Consider the following 24,728-nt stretch of genomic DNA (forward strand, 5'->3'; position numbering starts at 1 on the left):
CATTAGTATGTTTGAAGAATGCTCACTAGGTAGCGCTACAACTGCTGAAGTATATTTTTAAAAAGTATTAATTTTTACTTAAAAAAATGAATAAATATTCTTCTGATTAGTAGTGATTATTTATAACCAATTCATTCATGCATTCTTTTTATTTTATTATTGAAATCTATTTATTAATGTTTTACTAAACAGAATTTGGCAGTCACTATTTCAAAATACAACTTTTACAGAATTTGTCCATGGTTTTGGTTCGAACTTCGAAATCTCAATCTTCCAAAATGATGGTAATTAAATGAGTGGTGATTGCTTTTTTTGATATTATATTAAACGTGGCTCCTAAATATTGCTCTAATTCTTCAATTGCTTTTATTTTATGTAATTTTATTTAAATACAGTTTTACAGAATTTCTGAATACTTATATGGAATTCAAAATCATTTCAAATTGAGGCAGATAACCTAAGTGCTTTTTTTGATTTGATTACAACACTAAAGGGTTATTTACTCTTTGAGAAAGTGCCTACAGTTACCTATTTAAATTTCATTGAAACTCGAAATTTGTTCGAAGTATTAAGACAAAGAAAGAAAAAAGTTAGCATTTCCATGCTTAGTTTGTATTTTTTATTTGAGTTTGGTATGGTTCATGTAGATTGTTTGGATTATAGTTGTTGTATATTTATTATATAATTTATTCTGCTTCTAGTAACATTCTCTCTATATAAGTACAAAAATATAGTTATTGCATAATGGAAAATGTGAAGATTTCTTACTGTTCTGTAAGTAAATTACAAACTGGTTGATATTTTATCATAACAGTAATTGGTAAAAACCTGGGGCAGATTTCATTTTTGATATTGGAGACATTTTATTAGATACTAAATCACGCATAATACTTGCATTATATACTACTGTAATTATGATTTATATTATAAATTACAGATAAAAAATGTAGCCGAAAATATTGAAACTATCAATAGGTTTTTCTAAAGATACTCTTAATACTCTAAGACCCTTATTATAACTATTTGGTTTATATTACAGGTAATAACTATGAATTGTTAATTATTATCAATTCAAATATTGATATTAAATCTTTTTAGTTACAATTTAGGCAGCTTTTTTAGATTAAGAAAAATTAAAGTGTTTGCCAATAATTGTCTGATCTTAACATATAAATTTTTTTTATTTATTGATTCTCAAAATTTGTTGTTATTAATAATATTCAAGGAAATAGAATCTGTCTAACCACGTGAACCAGGCTTTGGAGGAAATTCAGACAGACCTGGAGAAATTTTTGGTCTAAGAAAGTTCTTACAAAATTTTTTGTTAAAATATTTATTGCTTTTTCAAAACTTCTTCTTGTTAAAAAATATATCAACTTGTATATTTATTTGTTTGAGTTCCTTAAGTTTATAAGTGGGATCTTAAATTTAATTTTTATAAATTATTACTATTTCAATATACAGTGCTACCTCGAGATACGAGTGCCCTAACATCCGAGTTATTTAAGATACGAGCTGTCTGGCGAGCGAAGTTTTGTTTTGAGATGCGAGCGACAGTTGAGATACCAGGAACGGCCATGCAAACCCTTCTCGTCCTCGACAATGCTCCCGCTCACTCACCGAACCTCGAACGTGACATCCTCAAAGAATAGAATTCAAGTTTATAAAGTTTCTCTATCTACCACCTAACACCATTCCTATCCTGCAGCCTATGGATCAGCAGGTGATTTATAATTTTAAAAAGCTGTACTCTAAGCACCTGTTCCGGCGCTGCTTTGAGGTGACAGAGAACACAAACCACACCCCTCGAGAGTACTGAAAGGACCACTTTAACATCGTGATATGCCCCAGAATTATTGATCAGGCCTGACTGAGTGTTACAACGAGGACCTTGACTACTGCATGGAAGAAATGTGACCTGAGCCGAAAATTGTGCTGTCGCCTGAGCCTGTAGCTTCGAAGGATTCAAACGCGAAGTTCCAGTTGAGAAGATTGTGTCTCTGGGAAAATCCATGGACTTAGTGATGGGTGAGAGAGAGACATGAACGAGCTTGTCGAGAAGCACTCTCAGGAACTGACGACCGAGGAATAACAAGAGTTACAGTCGCAGCAGCATTCTGGGGTTCTGCAAGAAATTGGTTTCGAGGAAGACCCAGAGGTGAAGGAGTTTATCTCTACAAGTGAGATAAAAGAGTTCTTAGGAATGTGGGAGAGAATTTTACAATTTGTGGAAAAGAAGCACACCGAAAAAGTTGCAAGTTGTCGTAAACGGAGCTATTTAATGACACTTGCCTAACACATTTCTGCTACATTCTGAAAAGGAGGAAGAAACAAACCTCCTTGGACAGTTTTTTTTAAAATCCAGCTAAAAAAGCATAGACCAGTGAAGAGAAAATCAGTGACTAAAATTAAGCATACAGTAGTATTTAAGTTGTGTGTAAGTTGTATTTAAGTGACCAAAATACAAATATGTATGTACACTTTATAAAAACAGTTTTTTTTTGCTTTACATTCTCTTTTATTATGTTTTCTTACAATATTTGTCTTTTATCAACAAATTTTTCTTATTCAAAAACGCATAACAAAAAAAACTGGGTTAGTAATTTTGAGGCTGGAACGGATTAATGGCATTTCAATTAATTTCAATGGGGAAAATTGCTTTGAGATACGAGCAAATTGACATACGAGCAAGGTTACGGAACGAATTAAACTCGTATCTCGAGGTATCACTGTACATACANAGAATTGTATGAAATCAAATGAATTTTTTTCTTATATAAATTTTATTTTCCAAAAATATTTTAAAAAAAGTTAAAGCTAAAATTTTTGGTGAAATATAGATCCAAAAAGAGAGAGCTCTTAAAATTTTCTGCACTCCTGCTTATATTTCCATTATTAGTGAACTAATTATAATTTTTAAAAATGTAGCTGTTTGTTTAAATGAGTTAATAACTTTTTCAATCTATCAATTCAAGGATATAATTAAATTATTATTAGTATTTAGTATAGTTATTAAAATAAATGTCTGAGTTACATGTTATTTTATTATGTTATAATGGCTTTAGTAGGTATGTCTACATTATGGTCTATGCAGGTTAGCATCAATCAAAAGAATAGTTTTGAATTTCGATCTTATTCTTTCAAAACTGAAAAGTGAACTTTAAGTAGGTTCTAAAGGCTTCAAAACTCTCCCTCTTTATTATTTTTTTTTTTGGATGCTTTTGGGAAAGGAGGAGTTAAAATGAGAGTAAATTGAAATTGATTTTTCCTTTAGTGAATAAGATGATTGTTGAGTGTTTTTTTTACTGAGTTGATTGTTTTGTATTTTCATTCTCAATAATTTAACACATTAACAGATTGGATAAATTGCAATTTTATTCATAATTATTTAACATTTTCTACATCAAAATTCGGGTTTTTGATGGTATTTGTCAAAGCAAAAAGAGTTTCATTCTACTATAATCAGGGGTCTGTTCAGGCAAAATTTACTAACGTTTAGCAGTACCTCCACAAATTCAACTTTAGGAAAAACAGTGTTTCACAAAATACTTTTTCTTAAAATTTTCTTTCTGTATCCTTTAAGTAACAATAAATCCATATTTTTTTGTAGATTTTTTAATATAATTTTCACAAATTATGTCTAAATTTTCACAAAGTAGGTACCTCTAAAAAAAAACTAGACAGACCCCTGATAATGTATGTTTATTTATAAAGACTTCATATTTATAATAGCTAATAATTATCCTTACGCCAAAATTTTGGTTTTTGACATGAGGGATAAAAGTATGGTTAATACTGGATAAAATTGTCAAAAGTCCTGCTATTTGATAACTTCACAGTTCATATTTTCGAATTATTAAAGTATTCTTTTTAGTTTTTTTATTTACTTGCATAGTGGTTTTGAATATGCAACTTAAAAGTTTGAGTTCCAAATGTATTTTTTTTTCTTGTGTACTTTAAATTTTATTGTTATGTAATTTTTTTAGAAAACTAACTTTTAAATATTGTTATTTATATTATTATTTGATATTTAGGTTTGTTGCTTGCTCTGAAAGGAAGATTTAGCTTTTGAAGTACTATATTTAACAAGTATTTCAGTTGGAAGAGAATGCAAGAATCTAAACAAAGGTATTTGTGATAAAATGTTTATTATTATTCAGTTATATTTAGTGAACTATGCATTTTATTTTGTTTCATTCATAATTTCCATATAATAAATTCCAAATATTTCAATATGCGTCAATCAAATTATTTTTAAATAATTTAAAAAACTTTTTTGCATTGAGGATATGATAATTTTGAGAAAGTGTTTTTATTTCCTTGCGATTTTATTCAGGAATGCAAAATAATGAAATCAATACAGTTTAGTATACAGTTTTTTTTTTAGTATACAGGTTTTTTTTAAAAACAAAACAAAAAAAAAACATTTTCTTATACAAGTTGTGAACGGACAAAGCTAATTCAGTCTAGCTGACTTGAAAAATGTAGCATTTAAAAAAAACAATTTTTTAAGTTTTTATACATACAGTACACTCTCCATTATCCGTGCGTGGATTATCCGGTTTGCGGATTATCCGTGCCCATTCCGGAGTCACACGAAAAATATAAAGAGAAACATTTTAAAGATTAAAAAAAAAATATTATTCATGAAGTTATAACACTACTAAATTTTTGGAAGCAATATTCGTTAGTGGATTGAAGTATATCGAATATCAGCAGCATGGTCAAAGGTAAAATCGTCTACTTTATCACGATCTTGGAGAAAGATAATATCGCTTGATGAGCAATCTTCTTCAGATGTTCAAGAAAAATATGATAACAATATTCTCAAACAAGCAAAAGAAATCTGAGGTTTCGAAATTCTTGATGAAGAAAATTTTGAAGATTTGTTTCAAAGTGATGCATGTGAGCCTGACTTCCAGTATTTGACAGATGGAGACATCGTTATGTTGTTAAATCAATTAGTGATGATAGTAACTGATTCAGAAGATGTAGTAAATGAGGGAAATACAATTTCTATTTCTGCTGCTCTGTGGAAATTTTATTAGATTATTTGATTATGGTGACATTACTGCGGTTCGTAAAACATGTGTAAAACATATGACGAAGACGCATTACACAATTTTTTAAAAGAAAAATTCCTAGTTTGATGTTATACAGCATGCAAATGTCAGTAATTTTTATATTTTTTGTACTGATATTGATTTTTTCTCTAATTAAGAGAGTTTTAGGACTATCCGTGTTTTTCGATTCTCCGTGCTCCCTGTCCCGGTGATTAACCCGGATAATTGGGAGTGCACTGCATATGTAAGGAGCTGTGCAAAAGTTATATATAAACGTAGATATTTTTCTTGCTCTTAAATCTTTAGGTGTATCATCTTAAAGTATTAAAGCATCTTTAAATAAGGAAGAAGAAAAAAGAGAAGATTTTCTGAATTCTTTCAGTTGCCTAACCCACGAAATATATTTTTTTCCGTACAAGATTCAAGACTCAAGATCAAAAGCCAAGATATAAAATTACTTATTTTAATAACTCAACCAGCTCCCTCTTTTTTTTCTTCATGTTCTTTTTCATTAAGCTTTTCTCATGCTTTTTCTCATCATGCTAATGTGTGCACTTTTAAGTTACAGAATTCTTTAGATATTTTTACCGAAAATTATGTGGATTTGTTAACTAAAATATTAAATGTAAGTTGATATTTATCTAAAAAAAAATCACACAAAGTGATATATTATTTTTTGGACTGTCTCTAAACAATGTCTCTTAAGTTTCCGTGTAATTAAAAGCTTAGTTGGCAAACTATTTTTTTTAAAATTATTTATTTTATTTATTAAAAAAATATTTTTGCTTTGTCTTTTCCAGAGTTCTCTCTAGGAATAAAAAAGGGTAGTTTGCCCTCTCTCAGAAAATGCAACTTTGAGTTTTATAAGGGCGCTTACTTAACACCGTAAAAATTTATCAAAATGTTTAATTTTATGTAATAACTGAATTTTATCCTCAACCAATTTTAAATACCTTCAAATACTATTTTCTATGTATGTTTAAAATTATTTCTCTCTCATTATCGAAATAAGAGAGAAATAAATTCTCTTCTCTCCAAATATGTTTATTCTTTATAATATATATATTCTATATATTCTCTCTCATTATCATAAAAAGAGGTAAGAGGCTTCTTTCTATAATTTAAACTGAATTTTAAAATCACTTAGAAATTTATTAATATCCTCTCCTGAAAAAAGTAAACATTTAACCAGTTAAGAATAATCCTAACGAAGTGAATATTTGTAATAACAATCATAGCCTATAAACATTAATTTTACCTGGGTGTAATTATTATTTAAACTGTTAATTAATCTTTTTCAAAATGAAACATGAATAAAAAGCCAGTGTTTTTATTGGGATAGTGACTTATTTTTATAAAAAGGGCCAAGAGGATGCATTAATTGAGATCCACAGGCAAACAAGGCAGGTCGGCCTTCTAAAAACGCTTAGGGAGTCTTTTCTTTACTTTAAAACATCTTTTAAAAACTGTCTTTTCTTTAAAACATCTTAATAATTTTTTTCAACTAGTACATTTCCTTCTATTTTCTTAAATATCTTTATTTTTCTTCTCTTCTTTATAGAAAAAATTATCGCAAAACTGTTAGCCCATTATTTTCTGATGCTAAAAATATTCCAAGGGCTTCAAGACATCACAGTCATTCAGGTAAGAAGACGCATTTTACTAAAAAAAGAACGCACGAAGAAGCAAAGACAAAAGTCAAAAAGAGTAGAAAATGGCAAACTTTTAACCATGCTACTTTGAAACATACCCATTGTGCTTCAAATTATGTAGGATCTGAAAGATTAACAAAACAGGTTGGATTTTTAACAAAAGGTAAAATTTCTGATTCTATATCTCGATTAGAGAAAATAATTCCTAGTAATTTGAAGGCACGGACCAACCAAGATTTGCACAGAATATTGAAGTCTGCAAATCAATCTCAACATTACATGCCCTCTAGTTTCTCGGAAGACGATTCATTGGAGAACAGTTCACCTAACTGTTCAAATCCTTGCAATGAAGTAAACAATTCTCCTATGAAATGTTTCACTAGTCCCCCACGCCAACAAGAAACTTTTATTTCTAAAATAAATAAAATGGCTCAAACAACATCCAGTTTACTTCAAGAAAATTGTTCTGTTTTACTTGATAATGATTTTCACGTATCTGCTCTGACTGTGACTGATACATTGTATCCAGTTATTGCTAACACAAATAAACAAATCTTTAAAGAAATTTCTAATCTAGGAATACTAAGAAAGGAATTGTTAAGCATTAAAATGCGATATCATTTAGATGAGAAGACTCCTTCTAGTTCTAGTAATAATGATTCCTCGCAAGACGTTTTGAAATCTTCTGATGATAATTTTGAATTGAATCCAATTTTGACCCAAGAAGAGTGTCCTCCTGAAATTTTCAAAAAAAAATTTGAATTAAATCCTATTTTAACTCGAAGTCCAAGAACTCCTAAAGATTTAATGCACCTTTTTCCTAGTGTTCAGAATAACAGTTTGAGTAGCATAGAGGAGGCGGAGAAAGATAATGAGGACGATAATTCATCTCATTCAATGAAAAGTATCGTTGATTATAATTTTTTAGAGCAAAAATCCTGTTCTAGCTCTGATTTTGATGATAAACATATGACATTAGTACCACAAACTCCTTCTTCAAATGGTAGTCCAGCTTGGGTACCTGTTGTATCACCTATTAAGTTTGAACCTAATTTTGCACCTACACCTAAATTGTATTATAGACAAAAAATGTTTTAAATAAGTTAAATTTTTTATTAATTTTAATATTGTAAAATGTTCTTAATTTTAACTTCTCAGGTTGAAGGTAATTTCACTTCACCTAAGTAAATCATGCCATTAACTTGTGTTAAATTAATTTCACCTAAGCTACAGCTTATATTATGTTATAGATCTATATATATCTAATATTATAATTTTTTCTTCAAGCATTATAAAGTACTGGACTTAATGTTGAATTTTCAGATGTAAATATAATTCTGTTTAGCTTGAATAAATATCTAAATAACAGTTCAAAGTATTTTTTTTTTATTGAGACATACTTAAACTGCATTCAAAATGAAAAAAAAATATTGTTGAGACGCTAGACTTAAATCAGGTATGTGATAGTAATTTCAATAATTTTATCAAATTTAATGCACAATAAAGAGCCAAATATGATCCTTTAATAGTCAATATGAGGGCGTCATGCATTCCACTAAAAAATAATTGAGAAAAAAACTCTACTCAACTAACAGAAAATTTTATTATTTCCCAAACTAATTTTAATAAGTACTGAATTTCAACATTAAAATTCCAAACTGTTGAGGTATATTAAGTAAATGCAGAGGTATAATGTACCAATATATTGGAACTAAAATTTTCTATAACTGAAATGTCTCAACAGCCGTCGAAAGCATATCAAAAATGTATTTTAGGGGTTTAATTAAAAATGTACATTAGGGGTGCATAATCTTTTTGAGTGAAGAGCCACTTGTACAGATTGAATAACGAAGTGCCGCACTCGTGTTTAGACATGTTGACGGCAAATATGGTAGTTTTTGTTATGGTGTTCTAAGCACTACAATTGGTAATGTATTTACAAAAAATTAAATTCTTCTAATTATTAGAATTATTTTATTTTCATTAGATTATTTTTATTATTAGGATAATTAAAATTCATTTAAAAAACTAATATTTTTTTTCTCTTTATATAAAAATTTATACATCAAAAAAATATACATACATATATATTAGGGAAAAGAAATGTTTTTTTCTTTTTTTAAATATCATGGTAATACATAAGTTTATTTTAAAATAAATTCTAATAAATAAAAAAATAAAAAACTCACAGAATGAAAATATAAAAAAAAGATATTTTAATGAGTAATATAAATTCAAATTAAATATTTAAATTAAAGAAAATTTATAGGGTTTAAGCAGAAACAAAAAATTAAAATAAAGTCATTATAGTACAAAATAAGATTCAATATTTGGCATTATTCTTCAGATATTTGCATTTTAAATTATTAGAGTAATTATTTTAAACAGGAAATGTTTTTTGCACAGGACAGGAAAAGCACAGCGATAAATGCTTTTAAATAAAGAAGGAAAAAAAAATAAATAATTTAGATTTATGTTGAAATTGGCATAAAAAAAGCTTGTCAAAAAGTTATAAATTAATTGTCTGATTTATAACTCGCGATATATCATATTAAATGTATTAGGATTTAAAAAACCACATGGAAATTAGTAGTTATAGCTGTCAAAATAATGATTGAAAATTACTGGATTTATGATGAAATCTGCAAAAATAAAAATGTCAAGTGATTATTCAAATTTGAAATTCTAGTATTGTAATATCACATTAGCTGGTTTTGTGTTTGATCCCCCAACAATTTCAGGGATTGAATCTCCAATGCAGGAATAAATATCTTAACAATCAGGTCTTTAATTTTGTTGGTAGGTAAAAAAAATTCTTTAACATTACTCTTTGTTTCAAGCTATTCTTTAACCTTAGTATAAAGAAGAAAAAAGGTTTACTTTCTATCAAAAATTTTCAAGATCTTCTGAAGCTTTAAGGTAATATAAATTCCTTCTTTTTTTTGTAAGAATTTAATCTTTTAACATCCACTTTTAGAATGGGGGATCTAGGTTTTAACATACAATTTTCAAAAAGTTAAAGATTGAGTTCAGGATGTGAAATTTCCATTTTTGTACTTGTAAATTTGAACATGACTTTAAGTAAAATCCAAACACTGGAAGGGCAGAGCTTCCTCTACATTATTTTCCTGTATTTGCGTACTTTGCATGCACTTCTAAAATGTCCCTGTTGAAAGTCCTACAACTTTTGAATGTGTTTGGTTACAGTTGATAGGTAGATTTTATGGACTCACAGGTTTAAATTATTGAAGCAATCAACAAATATGTTGTGCTTACACACTCAGGTGATGCTTTTAGTTTAGGCAAAATATCAAGTTTAAGAGCAAAAAATTATGAATATTCATAAAATTTAAAATCTGATTTATGTGACTATTTTTCTTTTTCTTTAACTAATGAGATGAAAAGATTTTGATTTGAAACATTTAATTCTAATAACAGCTGTTTTTCCAACGTTTAGTGACTAAACCATTTCCCACTTTTTTTTTTTGACCAATTCAAAAATATATAAAGATTTCTGAATCCTTAGGGAATGGTTAATGTGTAATCATTGTAGATTTTAATGTTTTTTATTTTTTCTAATTTAAAAAAAGGAGCCATAATAGCATGATTGTTCAGGCACTAAACCGTCATTACAAAAGACCAGGGTTCTTTCTCCAGTGTTGGCTTGAAGCCAATCCTGCTTTAGATTGATAAGTTTCAGTTTGTCTGTCATGTAAATGAAGCTGGTGCTTAATGCTTATCACATTGTCTTCACAAGCGCTCAAAGGTGTTTAAAAACTTAACCTTAATAATCCTCAACAACGAACAATTTACTGTAGTAGGAGTACTTTACTTTTAAATTTATAAAATTATTTTAAAACTCCTTTCATACATAATATTATATTAAACAATATATGTTAAAATTTATGTGTCACAGTTGTTAAACCTGTGAGCGTAGATTCATCAGACAAGGCAACAAAGTTTGGACAATCTGAGAATTTTTTTTTTTTTTTATTCAAGAAAGCCAGCAGCTTAAAATTTGGAAATAGCTAGAACTCATGCTGAGATGTTTAATAAATAAAGTACCCTAATGAATCAAATTATTAATCTTATATTTTGAATTTAAAAAAAAAATACTTATATGAAGTTGCTTACTTTCTTTAAATGACTAATGTAAGTTATCTTTAAAAATTTTGGAGTTCATGTTGTCTGAGTAATATTTGTATGCTTAAAATAACATTCCTTGTATTATATTATTTAACTTAAATAACTAAATATTTGATCGATATAATTTTCTAGGTAATATGAACTAGATGCAAAGGTTCATCCAAAGACTGTGTCAAAATTCATTGCTCAAGACTTCGAAAAATTTTCCTTTTGTGATGGAAGGCTCTAACAGAAGGATCTTGAGATCCAGAATCCCTGCTAAAACTGATACTGAAACTATAGTTGAGAAAAAAACCCCAAAGAAATCGACTGTTAAAACTCAGTCAACAAAGAAACCACTTTCTGAAAAAATAAAGAAACAAAAGGATAAAACCGTTGTAAAGAAAGAAACAATCAAATCAGAATATTTTGAAGACAAAGAAAAGCTAATCAAATCAGAAGTTCAATCAGAGTACAAGGCCAAACTTATTAAACCAGAAATTCAATCAGATTATGCAAGCAACACCACTAGAAAAAGAGTTGCCATCACCACAGAAGAGGGTTGTTCTGTTAAACCAGAGAAGGCCATTAAAAAGGAACCAGAAAGTGTCTCGGATATTGAGGATGGAGTCTGGAAACCGGAAAACTGGAGACAAGTATTAGATAACATTTTAAAAATGCGTAAAATGTATGTTGCTCCTGTGGATAGTTTAGGTTGCGAAGAATGCCCTGAGGAAGGAGTACTGCCCGAAGTAATGTTAATTTATTTTTCTGTGTTCATTGTTATGTTTTTATGTAATGTTTATTAGTAATAAGTTGTTACTTATTCTATATTATGTTCTAAGCCTAAATCTAAAACATTTAATACAAATTCAAGTAATTAAACATAATTTAAAACCTTTAATGCCATAAAAGTTGCTTAACCTTCAGTACTAGTCAAGATCCTAGTAACTGAACATGTGTTCAGTTACGTGTTAGAATTTTCTACATTATTCTTAACACCTCCACCATTAACCCCTTAAGGCATGAGTTTTTTTTCCAGAAGAACTGGTAAAAAAAAATATTTTTTTTTGTTGTTGACAGAAAATGAATATATAGGTATAGTGTAAGTTATTTTTTTTAATTTCACTTGTGGGAATGACTAGGGAGTGGGAGTTGGTATCAAAGTTAAAAGAAAAATGACATCAAGGATTAAACAATTTGATTATCTACTGTACAAACAAAGATTAAGCAATTTGATTACAGGTTTATTTTCAGTTTTGAAATATTAAAATCAAATTAAATCAATATATCATTTAATAATCAATGAATTAAATTAATAGATCAAATAGCTAATCATCAAAATACACCACATTTATAACGTAAGAAAATGCTGCATAGTGGTGTCATCTATGGTAAATAAATTTAACTATTATCCAGACCATTCATTTTTACTAGAGTGGATCTCAGACGGCATTAGAAATAAAATAACTCGAGATACAAGATTGCCCGTGTTTCACACGGGCATGTGCAAATTTGCCGGTAATTTTAAAATATGTGGCTTAATTAGTGCAAATCTACGCAAAACTGTTTGTAGTTTAAATTTGATTCTAATTTTTTTAAAAAAATTATGGAAAAGAATAAATCTGTATAAAAGTCAAACTGTATAAAACACAATTACATTATTGAGTTTCTTTTAAAATTACTGGTCCTTACTTTTTACTGAGTTATATTATATTTTATTTTAGCCGTGTAATATTTTGCCCTACAACTTATGTTACTTTATTTGTTAATTCATTCAAATGTTTTATAATTTGAATTGAATTTTTTTTTCTTATAAGAAATTGCTTTTTAGTTTATTAATCTAAACCAAAGTTGTAAACTGCTGTACATAATTTATTATTTATTTTTGTTTAAAATTGAATTAATAATTTTTTAATGCAATACATTCCAATTTCAATGCACCGAAAGTTATAAGCTTTTTTGTTAAAACTATTTGTAAAGTATTAAATAAAAATTAATATGAACTTTCATCACTTCATACTCCATTAAGCTCAATTAGAGTGCAGAAAGTTATAAGATCTTAAATCATCCTTCTAATGATTAATTGTATGTAAATCACATGTTTTTTAATCGTAATTTTAATGGAGATAATCTTCATTTAAATGACTTTAAATGATATATTTTTTAAATTATCTGTTAGGATCTGTATACTTTAGTAAGAGAGATTTCCATATCATGATCTGTGGCAGAATAATCGTTTAATCCTCGCAATTTCCGGGCAGCTGCCCGCAAGAAACTGAAGAAACATCACAGAAAGCAACCAACTGAAAAGGTATAACTTGTAGCCACACGCGAGCAAACATCTACGTGTTTTATTTAAAAAAAAAAAATTGCAAACTTAAAATCTATTTGTCACCTCGCGATTGTAGTTGATGTAACAGATCATAATGCGAAATATCCCCTTTAGTATTCCTTTTTAGTTATTTCATTTCTGAGTGACTGCTAATGTTTTCATTTCAGGTGTTTCGATATCAGACATTAATATCTGTGATGCTATCAAGTCAGACACGAGACGAAGTTACATTTGCAGCGAGCCAACGTCTCATTGAGCATGGATTGACTGTTGATAACATTCTCAACACTCCGGATGAAAAAATTGGAGAACTTATTTATCCTGCTGGTTTTTGGAAGGTGATCATTTTCTTTATTTTATTTTACCTTGTGATATTTGCATGGATGCTTTGTTTATTGAGTGGATTGTTTATTGAAGATTGCTTTGTTAATTAAGTAGTATAATGTAATCATTTAACTGCACTGTAACATAATAATTTAATATGTATATATATTTAAACTTTTTGATTTAGTCGCAACACATTTTCTGAACTCTTTTTCCGATTTCTTAACTTGAATTACTCCTTGAGCAATTCCACCATTTATGAATGTTATATTTGCTGACTTCATAAGCTTATAAATTAAGCTAGTAAAAAATTAGAGCAGTTTTAATATTTTTTGTAAAACTAATAGACGTTTTATAATTTTTTTTTGCTATTTACACTTTCTTCAATTTTTTGAAACTTCAAATGTTTAAAAAATGTTTTAAAATTAAAAGTTATGTATGTATTGGATGGTAAATTTTGAATTAAGCCTGTAACACTCAGTTTTTAATTTTTTAAAAATTTTAATCTAATAAATGTGACAAGAATTGAGAGTAAGTTAGTTTTAAATGACTCCAAAACTTATTTTGTTTTGGAAAAAATATTAAAAGTATTTTTTTTTTAAATGAGTTATATGCTTTCAAAATTTTCAAATAGCACATTCCTAAATGGTGTAATTACCATTTTTTTTAAAAGTTTGTCAATTTAAGTGCTAAATTACAAACAAAATTTATTATTGCTATTGCATATGAAATTATTATCGCATATTAATATCTACAAATATGACATTCCTAAATGGTGTTATTGTCTCTTTTGAAATTTTGTCAGTTTGAGTGCTAAATTACTTACAAAAATTATTATTATTACATTATTTATAATGATGAAACAGAGAATATCTCATGACTATGATTTTTATCAAGATTTTAATTGCATAGTAAAACTTTAAACTATATTTTTAAAATATATTTTCAGTCTAAAATCAAATTCATAAAAAATACTTCTCAAATATTGAAAGACAAATACAATGGAGATATCCCGAGGACATTTAAAGAATTGATCAAGTTACCAGGTGTTGGTCCAAAAATGGCCAATATTGTTATGAGTGTGGCTTGGAATGATACAGTGGGAATAGCTGTGGACACTCATGTTCACAGAATATCCAATAGGCTAGGCTGGGTTCCAAAGCCTACTAAAGACCCTGAACAGACTAGAAAGGCTTTAGAAAGTTGGCTTCCAAAGTATGTAGATTTAATATTTACTACTTATTGAAACCTTTTTGTGTAACTTATTTTTTATTTTTGAGTACAATCTCGGTCGATTGTTTCTCACGGGACCATTAAATGCAAGCGTAAATAGATATGGCAAAACAACAAATGTGAGTCAACATTAAATGTGAAATTGAAAAAAAATTAAAGTACTAATTGGGATGTAATGGACTTGAAACTGGTAAATTTGCAATAAGTATAAAAAATTATGCTCTTACTGTGAAAATACAGTACGAAGTCCTATATCCGGACATCTGTTTGCCGGGAGAGTCTATTTTCGGGACACTTTTTAACAATCAAAATAAATATAACTCTTCCCTTTTCGAAATTTTTTTTGACACTTGTACCTTATTAAGAAAAAAGTATGTATAAGAGTCGTCTACTTTTCTGCAGATTTCCATTTTATTATTTTTTCCTGGACTTCTGGTTTTCATCCAGTTTAAATCCAATTGTCGCTGCAATATGAAAAAGAAAATGGATATCATGGAAATGAAAATCTGCATTTTCCTACAGATTGAAAAACTCTCATATTTTTTTTCTCACGTCGATTAACAGGTCACATTAAAGGATTATTACTGTCTAAAACCACTTGCTCAATTTAATAGTGTGCAAAAATTTCATAATTTGGAATGACAATTTCATAATGACTAAAGCGAGTCATTAAGTGATTCTTCAAATGTGCGATTCAGAATCTGCGGATCGCAATAATATTGTATTAAAAATGAAATTGAAATTTTAAAAACTGTGTGGAAATTCTAAACTGTAGGAAATGGGGTCCATAAAACCATGCAGACAATAAAATCGTCACAAGTTTAGTGCATCAAAAAGTTCTACAAATGTGCAATTCAAAATTATAAATGCAGTAATAAGCTTTAGCAGCAACTATGAAAATCAATAGCAGTAACTGATAAAAATGCAATTGTAAATCCATGTTGGATTGCAGGTGAATCGTCAATGCGAAATTTGCCGAAAGAAATAATATCAAATTGAAAATTGAGATTTTAAAAACAAAGGGAAAATCCTTTTTAAAAACTACCAAAAACATTAGGCAAAACCACACAGATTTACTGTGGAATCGTCGCTAATCGAGCAGACGGAAAAATTATTACAAACTGAAATGTGTAATTCGAAATTTGCAGTGTGTTATAATAGCATATTAAAATATTAAGATTTTAAAAACCGTGTGGAAATCTGTAACAAAACCTATGAAAATAACGCAACCACACAAAACGCGTGGATTTATTGGTTGTTGATTGAAAATGAGGTTAGTTTTTGTCCATTTTATTTTTTATTGAATAAGGAAGTTTTGATGTCTGTTTACTTTAAAGACCTATTATCTGGGAAAATCTTATTTACAGACTTGCTTAAGTACTGGCCATTCCGAATTTGTGACTTTCCACTGTATTTACAATGCAAAAGAAAGATTTAAAAAAAAACACATTTATTTATTTGAAATATTTGGAAGTATTAATTTGTAAGATTTTTCTATAAAATTAATTTGTGAACTTAAAATGTTTCCTCATTGTTTCAAAAGCTCTTAGGTCAATGCTAAATGCTTGCAATGGTTTTGCTTCTATTTTACCCTTTTCATCAATATCAGTTTGTACTTCAAGTACTACAACTTTTTGTTGAACCGACGTGTGTAGATTCCTTTGGAATTTTTTAAAATATAAGCAGTCTACAGTTTTGTACCTATGATCACATATAAATTTACTGCTAGTGTGTTTCTATTTATTCTAACACATTAAAATTGTTAACTTATAAAAATTTATCTAATGGTATTATCATTCAATACTTTATTATCATTGCTATTTTAATAAATACTAACTATAAATCAAATGAATTATTTTGACTTTCTATTTAACAAAGATATCTTGTATTAAAATTGGATAAATTATTAAAAAGTTAAACATTTTATTCTTGAAAAACAATTCATATTTACTTTGAGTTTTAATAGATAATGATAATTTTTTGAAAATTTATTTTTATAGCGATAAAACTTCAACTAATTCATAACTTTCATAAACTTCAACTATTAAAATATGAAATAGTGGTACATTTTATGATGTATATGAGTATATAAGTTTCTTTTTTGTATAAATATATGAAAAATTTTAAAATAGCTCTAATTTAAATCATATAAATCTGGAACATTTTTCTTTTCAAATTTTCTCTGGAAATATCAAGGAATTTGGTTTTATCTGGAGAGTGGCCACCCTGTTTTCTACAGATTGAAAAAACTTCAGTTTCTTCATCTTTAGGATAAAAAATTACTGTTTTTTTTTATTATTTCTAAAACGAAATAAATTAATTTTTTAAATTAGCTTAGTTTTATTTTCAAATGTCAGTAAGGCTTCTGAATAGGACTGTGCAATATTAGAAATTATATATCGTGATGCATCGTCAGCTTTGCATCACGATATGGCGATGTATCGCGATATAGTATTTTTGAATTTCATTTACTTGTAAGGCACAGAAAGTCAGACTTCATACTCAGATTGATTTAAATCAATTTATAAATTTGAAGATATATATGTTTTGCTTAAGAAAGATATTAAATAAATTGACTACAATGTACAAATCTTACTTAAAATATTTATTGAAATGTTTGTTTAGAAATTCATAATACGCGTAAAACAAAGTGTTAAAAACTTTTTTAAAGCGTTTTTTACAAATTAATATTTTCTTGTACTATTATGCATAAATAATTACATAATTATTAAGTTCGATCGTAATGTTCAATTTCTAAATGAAACGTTAAAAATTATTTGTATGTTTAAAACAAAGTGCTAAATAAATTTTAGAAAAAAAAAAAACGCTTTTAAAGCACTATTTTTTATTATTATCATTTCAGTTATTATAGTTCTATTATAGTTCATTTACGTCACACTAGAGCTGCACAATGGGCTATTGGCGACGGTCTGGGAAACATCCCTGAGGATGATCCGAAGACATGCCATCACAATTTTGATCCTCTGCAGATGGGATGGCACCCCCGCTTCGGTAGCTCGACGACCTGCACGCGAAGTCGAGCACTTTACGGTAGAACAGTTTAACGAGGACCAATACCGCACACCCTCGGTCCCTACGCAGACTGATCCAAGTGGTCACTCACCCGCACACTGACCGCAGCCAGTGATGCTTGACTTCGGTGATCTGCAGGGAACCGTGTCTTAACGATCAGTCCACTGCGGGACCTTATCATTTCAGATAAATAATTAAATTAAATTAAATAATGACCGAATTATGAACGAAAAACAAAGTAAGATTTAATTTCTTAAAAATAAAAAAATTGTGATATTCGATAATATATTTAGCTAATTAACAAATAATATGAAAAGAATATTTTTTAAAAAAAATTATTATACTCTCTAATAAAACGAAGTGCTAAATGATTTAAAAAAATGAATAAAATACGCAAACCTTTCAAATTTTTTTGTATAAACAAAGTTGATTGACTTATGTCCAAATCCAAATGACAAAAATAAATTTTGTTTTAACTTTATTTCTAAAAATAAAAACAACAAGATTTATAAATTTAAAATCAGTAATAAAAACTCATTAAATTATTAGAAGTTTCATCCAAAAAGTTTTTAATAAATTAAAAGAAAGTAAAAAAATAACCTAACAAATTCAATTCTTTATGGGCGCCTAAATTAGATTGCCGATAATTTTCACATTTAAAAATAAAAAGAGGTTTTTTTAAAAAAAACTTATCTAATTAATGAAGAAACTCTTCTTTATATATTCTTTTCAATAATAGATTGCCTTCAGAACAAGGTAACATCGGCGATCACGAAGTTAGTCCCACTGAAAATAATCTACAAGAAAAGTTGCGACAAGGAAAAAAAAAGCTTGGAGGTGCGAAAAGGAACATGCGATATAACGATATGCGTTCTCATAACTCTGATTCTAATTCTACAGCTCACCAATCAAGGCCATTTCAACATAACGAAATGAACATTGTCTTCCACAGCGCGAGTCGACATCGGAGCGTAAGAGAAGAGTCTTATATCGCTATATCGTTATCTTATATCCTTGCGTGTCTTATATCACTATATCGTCTTGTGCTCGTTGTCTTTACTCGACGGCTTGAATCTGATTTCTGATGCATCGCCTTGAATGAAAGTCGCTGTATCGTCTTGCCGATATATGCGTTAAATCGATATGTATCAATACATCGATTTATAGCCCAGTCCTACTTCTGAATGTTTGATTGGTGATTTGCTAATTTCAAATCAGTGAGGTATTTTAAACATTATAAGACTATCATTTGTGACAGGACTATTAACCCTCCTACGCAAAATTTTTATTAAACTTATTTTCCTTACTTTTATCATTATTTTGTATTAATTTAGGTCAAAATAACTGAAAAATATTATCTTTAGCATTTTAATAATTTGTGGTTAGGAAATACAGCATGAAACACTGGTGTCTCTTTCTGCCTTAAAGGCACCAGTGTAAAGGCAAAATTATTGTTTGGAAGTGAGCCATGTTTCAAACATGGCTCACTTCCAAACAATAATTTTTAAAATTCACACTTATTTGAAGTTATTTGGATCTAAGAGAAACAGTTATTCATCACTGAAATTTCTTTAATTTAAAAAAATCAAATGTTGATAAGTTTTTGAATATGAATGAAAAAAAAAATTAACTACTTTTTTTTGCGTTTCATATTTTAGTACATAAATAAAATTCTTATGAACTACCGGATTTTTTTTAGTAACTATTAGACTGTTTCTAATATATAAAAAATACCAAAAATGTTTTTTGCTTGTAATTAAAGCGTCAGAAATAAATTATATAAAAGAGATATCTTTGTCCCATCCGCGTTAAAGGAAGGTAATATATATCTTAAAATAAAATGTGTGGAAAGGATGGATTGAGATTTGACTCAGAGATGCCAACTGCTCCAGACAAGACAGAATATTTTAAAAGGCGGTAGAGAACCAAGAACTAAAATGTGCGGATTTTTGGTTAACTTTACCGACTTTTAAGAGGCTCAACACGGCTGAACTGCAGCAAAGAAGCGTTTAACTTAAACCTTTTATTTATTAGGTAGTGGTATGTAAAAACCTTATAAATCGAATTTATTAAACCAAGTATCATACATTAAAAGACTACCGCTCGAAAATATTTATCCCCTGTCCGGAGCAAGTTGGCATCTCTTTTAACTTCATTCATTGTTATGTCTATCAGAAGGAATTAAAGAGCTGAGCGGTGAAGGGTCTAAGCAACATTCTTCTTAATTGGTTATTTCTTAACACTAAACTTCTTGGTTATTTCTTAACACTTAGTGTTAAAGAACTAAATAATGAAATACATTTATTCAGGCTTGTATATACCTACCTAATTTAGAACAAAATGACATATTTTATCTAGCTTTGTTTGTGCATCTACTTCATTCACTCAGCTCTTTAATTATAGTTTTAGAGAAAAATTATTTTGTTATTTGTAATAATTTTTTTTGATTTTGTGATTTCCCTTCCCTTGACAAATCGTCAAAGCTTTCATTTGAGGAAAAGTGTTATGTTCTCATTGATCACATAATTTCAAGATACATTTTAATTTCAAAAATCCTTTTATTTTATTTTATTGTTTGTGGTATGCCAAATTTTCTTTATAAATATTTCTTCAGAAACTAAGATAAATAAACATCAAATTTATGTCGGCAAAATAATAATTTCTACCAATTACCCCCCCCCCCCCCCATTGAAGAAAATATTTATAACTCTCTTTCAATTCGAATGCAGAACGTTTTTAATATTTCATGGGTATTAATTAAGAAAATTTAAATTTCGAAAATATTGACAATAAAAATGTTTTGCTCAGAAGCGAACTGTCAGCTCTAATTATTGTGGTTTTGGAAAAAAGGAAGAAAAAAATTAAGATATCAATATTAACAGAAGAAGGAAAAAGTTAGAAATATGATTAAAATAGAAAAAAGTTTTTTTTCTTTCTTTTAAATATCAAACATTTGTAGTCCTAAGAATCTAAGTACAAAGTTTGATGATAGTAATTATTTTTCAATAGTATTTTTTGTTTTTTAATTATTTGTTCTTAATTATATATTTCTAAATGTAATTGATTGCATTAAATTCATTGAAACAGTTTCTACTTTTGCATATCTTTAAAATTTATGTATCATAATGAAGTTTTTTAATTTCTACATACCACTTCTAATAGTTTAAATAAATAACTTTAAAATTTCGCAATTTCTTTTAATTATTTAACCTTCATTGGCCCCTCATTTTGTCCAACCTAGATAAATATAGAAGTTGTATATTAATCGTATATTTTTATTTTGTATAAAAATATACGATTACGTTATAGTTATTTTTTTTAACTCTAGATTTGTGTGCTTAATCATTTTTATAAGCAAGTGGAGGATAATAATAGGTATTTATGTGGTAGGAATGACTGGCGACCCATAAATTTGACTTTAGTTGGCTTTGGGCAGACAGTGTGCAAACCTATTGGGCCCTCTTGTGAGATATGCTTGAACAAAGATCTTTGCTCCTTTGGAAAGAATGTTTTAAGCTCTAAAAGTAAAAAGAAAAAGAAAAACTGGCAAGTTTCCTATGAAGCATTTTTATTTACTATTATAAGCAAAAAGAACTATGTTTTATTGATGAACTATGTAATTGAATAAAGATATGAAAAGATGAAAATTGTTTTAAAAGTTGTGGATAAAGTCCTTTATGGATATCTGAAGCTTGACTCCATTTCCGATGGCTGCCAGGCTTAAATTAACTTAGGTCAGGGCTCACTAAAGTGTTGCAAATATATGATGATGGGCAAAAATATGCTTTGTGCTAATCACTTAAAATTATTGCATCCAAGAGATGAAAAATTTTACTGAGATACATCCTGATACAAAATTCATGCTAGCAATGAGTAGCCGTTGTTTAGAATTCACTGCTTAGACGTTCCCATAATGTAAAACCTATGGAAGACATTTGATACCATATACATACATACCCTCCAACTGCTACAGAATTTCCGTAGTTTCAGAAATCTTCTTTTCAGACGGTAGCAAAATTAATGTCTTAATATTTAAAATAAATTAATTTTAGCGTAACTTGTCCACTATTACTTATAAAAGTGCAGGCCATATGGCTAGATTCTTAAGTTCTGATAAAAGTTTTATGAGAGATCCATTTGCTTTAAAAATTTCTACTTTGGTTCGCTACCACTAGAAAGAATTATTTTCAAAATCCTCATAAGTTGGAGGGTATGTACATATGGTTGTTCTTCAGAAGTTGCAGTTCTTTAGAGGCCATTGTTAATGGTGGTTTTACTGCATTAGTCTTGTAAACTTTTTGTTGTTATTTAACTTGATTCAATGCAAAAAAAAACAAAAACATAGGAAGCACTATTTTATTTAATGAGGATAATAATTTTACTTAATTATGAATAAGTCAAAAAGTTTACTTTTTCCACTTATTGCTTATAAAAACCTCTCATAACATCTAAACTACTAATCTAATAGATTTAGTTTTGTGTGATTCAGCTTAAAAACACACACTTTACTTGTCTAGAAAGCAAGTTTTTCTTCCTTTTGAACTGTTTTTTTTTGTTTTTTTTTTGTTGCAGTAAATTCAAGATGACGGTTAAAGCTCACCCGGGAGACTATCAGATATTTATGTCAGCTAATCAGTTTGAATATCTGATTTCATGTCATCTAACATGAATATCAGATATTCAAATATCAGATATTCGTGTTAGATCTAAACTAAAACTTTTGAAACAATTTCTGCTTACAGCTTTTTATGTCTTTTTTTATTTATCCTTTTTTAAATGACAAACTAGTGTTATTTTAAGAAGGCTAAAAGCTAATCAAACTATGTAATTGATGTTTTATAAAATATTATGAACATTTTGTGTGATTCAAATGCAAGTTTATAATCCACAAATTTAATGAATGAAAAGAATTGGATAAATTATAAATACTTTTTATATCATTTACTGGATTACATTTTGATACCTGACATTATTATATTGTATTATTACATGACATTATTTATTATGTAGATTATTATCTAATGAAGCATAAGTTTTTTTTATTTACTTACTCAAAATATAAAAAAATAACTTCACAATAAGATTGAAACAGTTGATAAGTAAATTTTTCTAGCGAAAATTAAATTGAATATTGTGTTATCTAATTTTGTCAATTGTTTAGTTTGCTGTGTTTGAAAGTTCAGATATGTTTTAAATTCTTGATCCTACATATGTGTATTCATAATTGCAACTAATTTCCTAATTTCTATTTCCTCATCCTAAAAAAGTTTTTTTTTTTTTCCTTCCAGATTTAATTTTTTTTTGTAGGAAGTAGATTTTTATTTTTTAAGATATTTCTTTGCTCTTCCGCCTCTCCCACAAAAAAAGTATAAATTCAAGAAATATTTTACTTCTAGAAGAAAATCATAAAATATGAGGTTTAAATCATCAATTTATATAGCTTTTTTAAATAAAAAATGATAAAAATAAAAATTTTTTTTAGATGATTGAGATTGCCATTTTAACTTCTATACATTTTAATAATTTTTAATTAATTCCAAATTATTGTTGCATCTTTTCTTGCTTTCCCCCCCATTTCCATTCACCATTCACTTATTTGTTGTTTCCATCACTTTTTTATGCTTACAATTTAGTGTGTTTTTATTTCTAAAAAATATTTACTTATTTATGAATAATTTTTTTTTACAGAGATTTATGGAAAGATGTGAGTTTAGATCTGGTTGGATTTGGTCAGACCATTTGCAAGCCTACAAAACCAAAATGTGATAAATGCATGAATGTCAACCTTTGCCCAGAAGGGCAACGTTGCACAAAACGATAAATTATCAATACTCATACCTTACTAATATCTTGTTTTGTATTCATAATATATCTTTAAACCTCTTATTTTCAACTGAAGAAAGTTTTCAATGTTATTAGCAATGCTTATATTATTTTCTATTATTGTATTGTTTGTTTAAATTTTTTGATTAATGGGATTGTTTGTTTTAATTTTTTGAATAAAAGGATTCTTAGAAACTCTCTTTTTTTTTTAATTATTTGATTTATCCACAAAATAAAGAATTTTTTTAAAAATGTGTTTAAATTTTCAGTTTCATTCTATAACTGCATGGCTTTTAGAACTTCAAAATTACCACTTTCTTCCTTAAGACAATGAAAGTGTTTTAACCAGTTTTTAGAAATATTTTATGTAAGAAATTTTTTTTTCCATCTTTATTTGTTATTTTTTAATTTTTTTTTTACTTAAAAATGTTTGCTAAAAAGCATTAGGATTGTGTTGAACTTTTAATCAAATAACTTTAACATTTGAAGCATAATTTTATTTGTATTGTATATTTCTCTTTTGTATTATAATTGATTATGTTTATAATGCAAAAGCATGTTCAATATATGAAGCTTGTAAATATTCATATAAAGATAAGAAATGTAACTATTTTTAATTCTTTCAGAAATAAAGGTTTTATTTTAAAATCATATGATTTGCGATATTCATTCTTAATTTATGGTTCTTATAAATTTGTTTACTATACTGTAAGTTGTGAAATTTAGGTACAGAAACTTTGGAAATCATTTGAATGTTATGCAGCATATACAGGGTTTCTTATAAAAAAATTTTTTCAAAATGGAAATTCATGATAAATTCATGAATTTCCAAGAATTGTTATAAATGACCTTTATAACAATTCTTTTAAAAAAAATTCCATTCTCGTAGTATATTAGGCTAATTTTTATATTACGGCCGTATAACTATTTTTAGAATATATTACCATCTTCTACAACTTTTCATTGAAATAAAATTATTACTTTACTTATTTATTATTTTTTTTTAAATATTTGTTTATTATTGTTATTATTTATTATTGTTTTTTTACTTTCTTTTGAAGTTGTATTTATTGCTGTACATTTTACTGAACAATAAGTTTCACTGCTTGACTGTTAAATTTGTTCACTTTTGCATGTTTA

At 27.8% G+C, this 24,728-nt stretch overlaps 2 protein-coding genes across 11 annotated transcripts in view; both read left to right on the forward strand.

Annotated features, from left to right (window-relative positions):
* LOC107451959 (testicular acid phosphatase homolog) overlaps positions 1-24,728 on the forward strand; it is a 539,537-nt gene that overhangs the window by 40,918 nt on the left and 473,891 nt on the right. The window lies entirely within an intron of this gene.
* LOC107450715 (Nth-like DNA glycosylase 1) lies at positions 38-24,239 on the forward strand. Of its 9 annotated transcripts, none has more exons than XM_071182014.1 (8): positions 131-284; positions 4,035-4,128; positions 6,625-6,707; positions 10,994-11,592; positions 13,343-13,513; positions 14,449-14,714; positions 21,156-21,311; positions 23,454-24,239. In XM_071182014.1, coding segments are annotated over exons 4-8 (1,179 nt in total). In that variant the 5' UTR covers positions 131-284; positions 4,035-4,128; positions 6,625-6,707; positions 10,994-11,007; the 3' UTR covers positions 23,455-24,239. The 9 variants fall into 9 exon arrangements, with proteins under 9 accessions (XP_042900648.1, XP_015922065.2, XP_071038115.1 ...); XM_071182016.1 differs by having other exon boundaries at positions 192-299; XM_071182015.1 differs by lacking the exon at positions 131-284 and adding an exon at positions 340-589.

This window comes from Parasteatoda tepidariorum, chromosome 6 (assembly GCF_043381705.1).
Source record: "Parasteatoda tepidariorum isolate YZ-2023 chromosome 6, CAS_Ptep_4.0, whole genome shotgun sequence".
In the NCBI taxonomy this organism is placed as follows: domain Eukaryota; kingdom Metazoa; phylum Arthropoda; class Arachnida; order Araneae; family Theridiidae; genus Parasteatoda; species Parasteatoda tepidariorum.

Excerpts from the sequence above, each read along its gene's own strand:
- LOC107450715 (XM_043044714.2), top strand. The coding sequence starts at position 11,008 with ATGCAAAGGTTCATCCAAAGACTGTGTCAAAATTCATTGCTCAAGACT. Across the intron at positions 11,593-13,342 it reads AGGAAGGAGTACTGCCCGAA|GTGTTTCGATATCAGACATT; the intron begins GTAATGTTAATT and ends TTTTCATTTCAG. Across the intron at positions 13,514-14,448 it reads ATCCTGCTGGTTTTTGGAAG|TCTAAAATCAAATTCATAAA; the intron begins GTGATCATTTTC and ends ATATATTTTCAG.